Here is a 12,369-nt window from a genome sequence, read left to right on the forward strand (position 1 = left end):
ACAATATAATATATACTCTTTTAAAAAAAAAAAAAAAAATTTTTTTAAAATTTTTTAAAATTTTAAAAATTTTTTAAAAATTTCAAATTTTTGGGTTTTGTTTAAAAAATTTTTTTTTAATTTTTAAATTTAAAACCAAAAATTTTTTAATTTTTTTTTTTAACCTTTTAAAAATAAAAAATTTTAAAAAAGGGTTAAAAAGTTTTTTTAATTAAAAAAATCAAATATTATTGGTGGGGTGCTGAAGTTCTGAAATGGATCAATTAAAGTCACAATAATAAAAGGTATCCAACAAAGTGAATAAACTCCCACTGCAACACCTAGAGTTATTGCAGCTTTTCTTTCTCTTGTTGATGCTCTAACATTTAATGTATTCTGGTAATCAATCATGCTTCCTATAATCCGAGCCTGCTTCATTGCTACAAAAAATATCTTTGCATATAATCCTATCATTATAAAGCAGGGCACAAAAAAGAAAGGAAAGGTGACCCATCCCCATAATCTCATGAATATGAGTTGACAACCACCAAGGCACTTCTCCTCTGGAACTGCATTTCTAAATGTGTCATCAATTATGTTAGAATACAACAAACCATATGTATATACAATGGCTATCACATAAGAAAGAGCAATAAAAATACAAGCTACAGTAACAGTCATTTTGGATGTGTATAACAGAGGATAACAGATTGCAAGATATCGATCAACTGAAATGAAACAGAGGTGAAGAATAGAAGATAAGCACCAGGATGTATCAAAGCCAGAGTGGAGGGTGCAAAATTTATCTCCAAAATACCAACATGTCTCAACCGATCTTATGGAGCTGAAAGGAAGCACCATTACCCCAAGCAGGCAGTCAGTTAAGGCTAATGATAATGTCAAAAAATTTGTTGGTGAATGCAACACCCTGAAATGAGAGACTGCGATGACAACCAGTAAGTTACCAAGTACAGTAGCTGTTATTGCCAAAACAGCAATACAGTAAAGGGCAGCCGTGGCACTGAAAGATCTAGAAAGTTTAATACACGAATCATTCCTGTCATCATAGCAGAATACAATTCTTTCAACCGACTTGTTCTGCAGTGGACTCATTTTCCAGTGTCTGTTAACCTCTGGTCGTATGGCGATCAATGTAGGTGGCTTACACATTTTGGCCTTCAGCTTCAGAACAGTGACATATCCTGTTTCTTTTCTGCCAGTGCTCCTCTGGAATATAAAATTAAACTAATTTTATAAAATAGAGTTTTACTAACATTGTCATCGTTTTGTAAACAGAAAAAAACAAACAAACCATTAAAGCTGTGCTGCATTTTATATCAAAGGTGATTCAGCTGCTGGATCTCTAGGATATAACATTTCAGTATAATGGCATAGCGATCTCAACTTGGTTAAGTTTATTCAAAATGCAATACAATATTCCTAAATTATGATGAAATGACAGCTATATAAAATGGGTAAATATGGTAACCAGATCTGTAAAAAATATTACTTTTATGCATTTTTTCAATTTGTTTCTTGGATGTACAAATGTATTTATAGCATATTTTTGTATTCTATTTTTTTAATATATGTATGCATATGTCATAAACTATCTAATTTGGCATTGTAAAATGCATAATGGATAAGGAAGCATATCTTCACATGGAATAAGTGTTATAAAAAAGTAATCCTGTTTTCTTTGATTCAAATAAGTTTTAAAACAGGATGCCGCAGTGGTATGGTAGTAGCGTTGTTACTTCACAGCAAGAGGTTCTCCCATTTGATTCTCAGCATGGCTTGGGAGTGCCTTCTGTGAGGAGTCTGCATGTCCTCCCCACAGTTGGGTAGTGTTCAAAAGACATGCGTGCGTAAATGGGTGTGCCTTCTTTGAAGGTTGGGCATCGAGCTGGCACCTCGGCATTTCGTAAAAAAATCTACTGCCAATCATTAGCGGACCAGAGTTCCGATGTGGCGACCCCTTACCGGGAAAAAGCCAAAAGACAAACAGTGTTTAAATGAAATAAATTGCTGTTGTTGCTGGTACTTGCATTTTAAATAGACCCCAGGATTCATGAAGCTTGGCACAAGAATGGCATTAGGCTTACACCGACCGTGTGGCGTAGGGAGATGACGCAGTAGTGCCATATGCATGTTAATGAAGGCACACTGCTGCCACATCCACATGCATAGGAAACGTGCATGAGTGCATGGGGCGTGTCCAAGCTCCGCACGGAGGAGTGGACATGTCGGCTGTTTACGTGCAACCTAAAATGCTGAATAGGACAGCATGCCTCTAATAGTAATCACACCTGTCAGTGTCCGTGGATACTGAAATGTATGGAAAGCATGCAAGACAATTCTGCGAACACAAAAATAAGAATCAAACACAAATGCACGTAGCTGAATATTGAGTCCCCATCCCTCGAACAAATGACATTTAAAACCTTGTGCCTGTATTCCATTGTAGTGTCGATAGTTATACCAAGTGGAAGTGAAACGCATTGTGTTAGTGCACCGCTAATAGCTAAGTCTAGCCCAATGGTTAGGGTTACCACCTGTCCCACATTGTGAGGGACAGTCCCCCTCTGGGCAGTTGTGTCTATACCAAAGCTATTATAAATGTAAAATATCCTGTGATCGTAGGACATATAATTATGTCCCACATCTTATGTAATAGTCACATACAATAGTTATTTCCGTATGTAAAATATCTACATGTTACAAGAAACAGAATAAGCAAGCAAACAAAACAGAAGAAGTTGCTAAACTGCTACAACAATAAGCTTACATTTAGGCATAAAACAAAAGTATTATCTGTTGTACTGACCATGGGTATGTGTTGGCCTGAAAAATCTGGTGTGCCCTGAATATATCTGATCCTGGCCATATGAAAAGCTGGCAACCCTACCAATGGTCAGAGTATTTGCACAATAACTGGCCAGCCGCTTAATCCCCCTAAAACCAGTGACCTTTGGAGGAAAGGTGCTGAATTACACTGAATGAATAATGATAATAATTAAGAGTAATAGACGTGTTTTACTTCAGAAAATAAGTATTAATACATATGCTCTGGTTCTGCCAACTTTTCAAGTTAATAGTACTAATATTTTAAAAGTGTTCGTGATTGTCCCTGATTTGTCCTTGCCTTGTCCCTGTTACTGTTGAAATTAGTCCCTGAGTGGTTGAGAGGTCCGTACACATATGTACACCAACCGTCACATTTGCTGCCAGTACTGTTGAATACCTGCAGTGAAGTCATATATCCTAGCTGCCATCAATGCGGAATGTATCATGGATGGTGTAGTCACCAAACCGAAGGTGCGTCTGTTTCTGGGTCAAAGCCACGCAAGGGCCACTAATTTTATGAGATGCCCAGAATAATGTCCGTCGGCTATAGGAAGGTAAAGCCACGTACAAGCAGACATAAGCGGGGATGCATGCCGGATATTCAACAGTATGGGAAATGTAAATAGGTATGTAGGTGTATGTGTATGTACAGATATATATATATATATATATATATATATATATATATATATATATATATATATATAAATGAACATGGTCACAATAAAGCAGTCATAACGAATGTGAAGGGAAACACCAGTGGAACCCCCCACCCTGTATTATGTAGTACCGACATATCAAGCTGGTGAGAGGTGGGCAAACCTCTGCATCTATAAACACAGGTAGAATGGTAACATTGGGACTAACTCTGTCCAGGTGCTAATTCTGACTTTCAAATGGGTACAGGGCTGTTCCGGTCTCCAATCGGACAAGCCTAAACCCAGATGACCACAAAAACATCCTGACAATCAAACACATCTATGTGCCAGGACTATAAGCTTTGGAGTTCTGAATATCCTCGGAGTGAGTAAACATGCAGCACGGGTCCAGAGCAGTAGGGAATAGGGAATGGTGCATGTGTAGCACTGCGGTTTTCCCAGCAGGAGAATGGATGCCTGCTGTGTAAGTGAAGTGTTGAGGCATGTGTTCGGGTAACTATGAACCATGGGTATACATATAAATGAAGCAGAACACCAATAGTGTAATGGTTAGAGCATCCGCCTAACGTAAAGGCATTCCCGGTTCAAGTTCGACTGTAGCACATATCATTTTCCTTGTGAAATGAATGTCACTCTGCTGTAAAGCCATCATTTAAACATGTAAAGGTGAACGTGTGTATCGCATGGGGCCATTAACCAGATTCCTTCAATCAAAGTGGTACTGTCATAATGAATAAAGCACATGTAAGCACAAATAAGCAGCAGTAAACATATGTAATTCACAGCATAGGTTAGTGCAGCTACGCGGATGTAAGCAGCTCCCAGCATAGGAAATGTATGTTTATATGTACAGATGTAATTTATATATTTATATATATATATATATCTACACACACACACACACACACACACACACACACACACATATATATATATATATATATATATATATATATATATGTGTGTGTGTGTGTGTGTGTGTGTGTGTGTGTGTGTGTGTGTGTGTGTATAGATATATAGCCACAGACATGAAATATATATATATATATATATATATATATATATATATATATATATATATATATATGAAGAATGGATGCCATAAGAATAAAGCATACACAAGGGTTGTGAAGGGAATCGAGAGCAACTAAGGTATTATATAGTGCTTGCAGTGTATGTCAGATAAAGCTGCCCAAGAGTGAGCAGAGCACCGTTATTCACACCACAGGCAGGGTACTACCAGTGGGCATAACATCGTTGAACTGCTATGTCTACATTACACACAGACAGAATGTAGTCCATGTTGGGACCACCTACATTTGTAAAGCGCAAATGGCTGTAATCCATAACACCAGGAAAGGCACTTATGTGCAAATATAAATGGCGGGAGACCCTGTGAATACACAAGGTGGGAGAAAATGTGTGTAGGGCCCCAAAATCTCTGGAGAGGGCAATGTGTAAAGGTGTATCATGGCTGCAATATCAAGTGGAAAATGGCTGTTACGCGTGGAAACTCAACACGGGTGGGGTAGAAGAACTATGGGTATGTGATTATGGATCCAGGAGTGCCAGGGTTGGTTGGGCCGGTTCCAATGGACTGCCCTGTGTAGGTCAGCTAGTATGTAATAGGTATATATGCATACGCACATGCAGACAACAATATGTTGAAGTACATGCCATCGCCTAATGGTCAGCCATACCCGATACTGTAGTCATGCAGTTTGATGTAATAGGCATCACAAGGGATCACGCCCACCCAGCGTGAGTGACACATGCAAGCACCAATGTCGGTGCATGTGCAAGTGAGGGAGCGAGCAGGTGTAAGCGTGTTTGGCTATTGGTATGTGAGTATTGCACTGGCAAAGAAATGTGGAGGCTAACCAAATGTAAGAAGCTGTAACCAGAGGTCAGCAGTGCTTAACACCATGCAAACCCACACACAACTGCTTGCAACTGCTTAAATGTGCCTTACTCCCCCCATATCCAATGGGCTTGTTCTGCCCACAAACAAATAACCGTCCTTTGCAAGTGTTGGTAGCAACACCCTGCACACACAGCTAATGTGAATTACCAATACACCATGGCAAATATACAGACCTACCTATTGTGCTGGCTAGAGGCATACCAGTGTACTCCAGATCTTAGCTTTAATTACCAACCTATTAGTTTCATACATCCTAGCCATCACAGCCTACATCCAACTGCCTGGCCTGCTATAGTCTGTCTGTGTGGGTCTGTGGGGGGGTCATCCATAGGGCATATTCAGAGGCCATAGTACAGCATTTGTCTGTGTTGGTCTACACCTGTCCAGCTGGTTGAGACTTGTGTGGGCTGTATGGGCACACATGATGCTCAGCCCATTACCCGCAGTGGGTTATGACACCCTGTGTACTACTGGCTACTATGGTGACCCCCGTATGTGCTACAGATGTCATGGTGCCACTATGGATATCTACTGTCTGCTGCCTTAACATTCGGCCACCAAATTCCCTTGCATGCTCACATCCATATCATAGCTACAAGTACCAACACATTCTAATACAACTGCCAATTGGTAGGTTGATTGACTTACCTTGAGGGTGTGCCAGACCTGAGGATGATGCTGGAGGGCTGCCTATGTCAGATGCACATAGTGCACTTCCTATACATGGCTGAGCACAGGTAGTGTCATGTTTGGCATCCCTTTTACTGTCTGTGCGGGTCAAAGAGGGTGACATTCCCTGGGTCCCTACTGTGTCAGTGCATATGCTATGCGTTGCCTCTTTGCCAAGGCCAGGTCATACTGGGCATGCCTCCTTGCGCCTACTTTGTCTGGCTCAGGTTGTTCCTCCTTCGAGTCACTCTGTGCCTGTACAGGCCTTGGCAGTGGTAGGGGACTGTGTGGCCCTGCCCCATGTTGTTCCTGCTGCAGCTGTTTCCACAGGATCATATTGTGTAGCATACCACATACCATAACAATTTGGATGCATGTAGCTGGAGAATAATGCAAGGCTCCACCGGATGTGTCCAGACACCAGAACCATGACCTGAGCATCCCAAACACATGCTCTATTATATGTCTTGCCTGTGCGTGTGCCTCATTATGGCATCATTGTTCAGATGTGTGTGCATTTCTAATGGGTGTCATCAGCCACGGCTCCAGTGGGTACCCAGCATCCCCCACTAGGTAACTGTAGGGGATGTCCATACTGGCAAAGCTGTGGTACAGCTGTGTCAGATGCCATATATCGGAATCGTCATAGCTTCCAGGGCAGCCAGCACACACATTCAGTATAATGCTCTGGGAATTGCATATGACCTGGCAGTTGATAAAGGGGATGCCCTTGCAGTTAATGTAGGCCCCACCCTGCTCACTGGGTGGTGCTTTGATGCATATGTGCATGCAGGCTATAGCACCCATGTCCCCAGGGTCATCTGCCATTTGGTGGAAGAGACGCATGTTGCTGGTCAACACCTCACGTGTGTTGAGGAAATGTACGTGCTCACTGGCATGTGGTGACATGGCATCCAGGAACTGATGGAATACCCTGGATGCAGATGCCTGTGAGATCTCCATGAAATCCCCAGTTGTGCTTTGGGAGGTACCTGTGGCTAGTATACCTAGGCCTACACATACCTTGGTATCCACTGGGATGGGTTCCCCTCGGCGTGTTCAATGTGTCAGATGTTGCCGGCACAGCTCAACAATCTGCTGTAGGAGTTCTCTGTCCACCCCATAGTGCTCCACTATCTCCAGCTCATGTAGCCCCTGGTAGGTTACCCTGGGTCTGTACAATCTTCTCTGTCTCCACACTGAGGGTTGTTCGGCAGCATTCACATCCTCACCACCCTCAGCCTCCTGCACATGTTGGTCTATGTTGCCTGCTGCAGCCCTTCTCATTTCATAGGACTGTTTGTTAGAATTTCCCCGCATGTATACACTGGTGGTGTAGAGTGTGGAAAATCCCGAGGGGATGGTGCTTGTTCACTTTATCATAGTTTTCTGGACAGGGCTGGTCTGCTGGGCCTGTAATCTGCTGATTCTGATAAATATCACCTGTTTGCCCAGCTTGTTCACCTTGACTACTCTCCTACTGCTGTTGTCCCTCCCAATTGCACTAGGCAGGTATAGACACACCCCTAGCTTAGGCATGCTAAGCTAGGAGCAATCCCGAGACACAGGGCTCCAATCTACATACAGTATGCCTGACACCCCCCCCCATTCTTCCACCTATATTCGAGTCCTGCACCCAGCTATCTATACACATACATTCTTGGGACCTGCATCACACCCTGGAGATAAACGGGATTCACTATTTTACACCTCGTTTGCATAGTATTGTCTTCTAATGCATAGTTACATAACCCATACTGAGCCTCCCCAAAAATAACCACTGCTTACTGTCGCACAGACCCACACACAACTGGTTAAAAGTGCCTTACTTTCACCGTATTCAATGTCCCTTGTTCTTCCCAGAAACAAAACAAACAGCCTCTGCATGGCTTGAAACCGGGACCCTGCACATCACAGACGATGTGCTTTACCACTAAGCCATGGCCGATATACATACATCTGAGGTTATCACATACAGATTATCCAGCACAGGCATTCAACAGTATAGGACATGTATTACATCATGTAGATTTATGTGTGCTAATGTCCACACACACACACACACACACACACACACACACACACACACACACACACACATATATCTATCTATCTATCTATATATATATATATATATATATATATATATATATATATATATATATATATATACAAATACATACACATACGTAGATATAGAATATATATCTCAACAGCGGACCACATGACACCAAAGCATTAGACAAGAATGAAAAGGAAACCACATGCACCTCCTGCATTATGTACTGGTGTCAATATCAAGGCGAGTGTGTTTCTGTGCATCACACAGGTTCAGACTGTATTAAGGGTAAGATTAGGGCTGCTGACATTACTCATCAGACCTATTGCCGAATGTATATGTATGTCTTGCCAACCCAGTCTCTTGGCCGATTGTGACATTTATTGCTACTATATAGGAAAACAACAAAACATGCTCCTCAACACATCCAGTAGCTAGCCACTCACAGACACCAACACATAGGATATAATGGCCAAATACACACACCTGTCATGCCTTGGAAAAGAACACCTACCTGTCTATTCTATCACACTACAGCATTACGCAGTTACAGAATGCATTACCGAGATTACTGGGACACAGCACTCCCAGAGGTGAACTTCTAGATGGGGGACATCATCAGCAATGGTGAAGTCGGTGATAAGGATTGTATGGAGTGTGAGCAGTCTAAAAGAATACACACACAGTTGGCATGGCTGGGATTAGAACACCGACCTAACTACCTTATCACACTACAGCATTACCCAGTTACAGAATGCATTACCGAGATTACTGGGACACGCCACTCCCAGAGGTGTACTTGTAGGTGGTGACATCATCAGCAATGGCAAAGTCGGCCATAGGGATTGTATGGAGTGTGAGCAGTCTATAAGCATTATTCTGTACCCAGGCAGATGGACACACACACACACACACACACACACACACACACACACACACACACACACACACACACACACACACACACACACACATAGTTGGCATGGCTGGGATTAGAACACCGACCTAATTACCTTACCACACTACAGCATTAAGCAGTTACAGAACACGCTACTGAGATTACTGGGACACAGCACTCCCAGAGGTGTACTTCTAGGTGGGTGACATCATCAGCAGTGGCAAAGATGGCGATAGGGATTGTATGGAGTGTGAGCAGTCTCAAAGTATATTTCTGTCCCCAGGCAGACAGAGACAAACACATGCCAGTGGTGGGATCAGGACAACTGCCTATTACAATACTATATAGATACGAGCTGCACCACAGTCACTACACCTTTCAAGACTGTCAGTATGACCTTCTAAGAATGCAGACATCGACATGGATATTGGCAGTTATGATGTACATACCTGTGAACCTCTGTGTTCAATGTAGGGATCCATCCTGAAGTGGGGTATGGCCATCTGTTGACGGGACTACTACTATCACTATACAGGGTTACAATGGCCATGCCCATACACATAGAGGCACATAACCGACACAAGGTGCCACTGGGCATGCTCACACACTTAGTAGCACACGGCCGTTTGGAATGCACTATGTGTCCATCTACACAACTTTATAATGGGCATGCTCACACACTTAGTAGCACAGGGCTGTTTTGTATGCACTCTGATTCTAAACACAGAAGGGCACAGTGGCCATGTTATTACAGTTAGACGTGAACAACACATTGTAATGGACTCCGGTGTCGATAGTTGTCATTGATAGCAGGAACACTGCACTACATATATCTGACACCGGTCTTCTACACAACGTCTGCTGCTGTCCGTCACCGTAGATGTACCAATCTAAACCTGGTACACTATTACCACCTGTGGTGATGTCCTGCCTGGAGTGGCTACTTCACCCATATAGTGCCATTCATTGTCAAATTTCCTGAGACCAGGTTAACACCCTGACACCTAGAGGACATCTGCATTGTATGTGTATGCTAAACAGTGCTAGATGTGTAGCGTTCGTAATCACAGCTGCCCAATGTAGATCCAACAATGGGGAATACTGACATCTCTGCAGTGAGGAACACCTGGCTGAAGTCTCAGTTGTGCACAATAGCACTACCACCGTATACCTCAGATACAGACATGTGGGCCATAACACAGGTACAGACCGCTCCAGGTGGTGGTGTCCCCATGTACATGAAGGCCACTCACATGTACTGACCAGTACACCCTCAAAAGGCATCAAAGATATGTCAGGTGCAGATCACAGTGTCAAAAGCCGCATTCTAGGATGTAGCCCTCAGATATCACCAAGTCCCTGGACCAGCAACACACATCCATGCATGTGGTAGGACATATAGTAGTACAACACCATGTGACCCATGACTGGTGGACTGTACCTAGCTCTACTTCAACTGTGCAGACTACCCATGTACTGACACAGTTACATCAGGTGTTATGCAATGCAATGATACCACTGTTCATAACCAGGTCGGCTGTACACATAACAGGGGCCCTGGGTCATATACAGCAGTAACAGATGACTGTTGCTGTACACCAGTAAACACCCTCATGTTTGGATATGACATACATGTACCTGCCGTGAATATGAACATGCCACACACACACACACACACACACACACACACACACACACACACACACACACACACACACACACACAGCACATATGTATATAGCATAGCTGTTGCTGTCCTTTGTGCAGATAGGTGGCTACAGCAATTACACACATGCACATGGAAGGTAGGTCCATGGCTGTTGAATGCTAACAGTACATAAGGTGTGATATCAATGTTGACTGAGTTAACATTCCCTCTGTACTGGTTACACATAACAACTATCATATCATACAACAGTCCATGTGTCATGTAAGTCTTCACACATGTCCACCAATTTCAATGCCTACAAACATGGCAAGATGACAGGAATGTAGGACCTACACACATGTACATGTAGTGGTGTGTGCTCAGCTACCATGCGTGTGCAGTAGCTGATGCTTGCAGGTCACGTGTGTCTTAGTACAACATGCAGTTGCAATGCAGCCCCATCATTGCCAACTGTATATGATGATATACTGACAGTACGGTAAGATGTACACCAGGTATGGACAGATGTGTGGACATAACTAAGTGGTGGGCCATATTTGCAGATGGATGTTTGCTGAGGACAGCTCACAGGTGTGTCACAAGCAGTCCTACAATAACATGTGCAAACACTAAGCTATGGTTCTGTTAATTGATGGGGAACACATACAACCTACACAGCGGTCAGGGTGTCACTGACTGTAAATCACTTGACACCTGTAACACTTAAGACCTCCCGTGTGCATATATCAGCACAATTGCCAAAGGTAGAGTCGGTACACATTGTAATGTGGGCAATACTGCTGCATGTCTGTCATACGTATCATAAGATAGCAAGTGTTTGATTCACAGTACTGCCATGTGTGTTTGCTTTTGTGTCCATATATGCCACGTATGGTGGGGAATACATCCCAATTGTTACTCACACTCCTGTATACTGTTGTAGAGATCTGTACATACTGCATTGTAGAAAGCAAGCCATAGGCAGGAGTGGGGTGTGTATCACACACATGTGAGCTATCTGTATGTGCATGACATAGGTGCTTTCAATTGTGGACTCCACAGTGTGTGTGTGTATGTATGTATGGCTGTCTGGTCCATGGAGTGAGGATGTATGTTACCATAGTGAACAGATAGGACCCCTAACCCCGCCAGGTGATGCAATCTACTACCCTGTTGATGCCGTCGATCTTAGGCATTACTGACTACCTGTACATGTGTATTGTCTGTGTCGCATCATGTAGGTTCACAGTACTGTAATGGTGATTACCACATAGGCAGGGGTCCTCACCTCAACACTATCAAGTGTGTGTGTGTGTGTGTGTGTGTGTGTGTGTGTGTGTGTGTGTGTGTGTGTGTGTGTGTTACAGTGTCATTGACCCCGTGAGTGTGGGCATGTTACTGTGTGTCAAAATATGTGTGCCAATATCTGTGTGTGTGTGTGTGTGTGTGTGTGTGTGTGTGTGTGTGTGTGTGTGTGTGTGTGTGTGTAGTTGTGTGTTCGCATCCTGCAATGTGAATGTGTATTACTGCTACACAGTGAGGCCTCAAGCTATCAACTGGCCTCTACTCTTGTCATTAGCTAGACTGCTATGTAAACTCCCCGCCCCATGTAACTGTACCTGTGATGTCACCCGGTATGGATGTCACGTCTCTAGCCACTGTAGCTTACTACACAGCTCCCATGCT

At 43.1% G+C, this 12,369-nt stretch overlaps 1 protein-coding gene across 1 annotated transcript in view; it reads right to left on the minus strand.

The window, feature by feature from the left end:
* Nucleotides 1-207: 207 nt before the first annotated feature.
* Nucleotides 208-12,369, minus strand: part of LOC122814443 (trace amine-associated receptor 5-like) — a 78,913-nt gene continuing 66,751 nt past the window's right edge. The window contains exon 2 of the mRNA XM_044087022.1: nucleotides 208-1,206. Coding sequence (XP_043942957.1) covers nucleotides 208-1,206 — 999 coding nt within the window. The remainder of the gene's footprint in view (nucleotides 1,207-12,369) is intronic.

This window comes from Protopterus annectens, chromosome 10.part0, assembly GCF_019279795.1.
Source record: "Protopterus annectens isolate FY-2018-M chromosome 10.part0, PAN1.0, whole genome shotgun sequence".
Classification (NCBI taxonomy): domain Eukaryota; kingdom Metazoa; phylum Chordata; order Ceratodontiformes; family Protopteridae; genus Protopterus; species Protopterus annectens.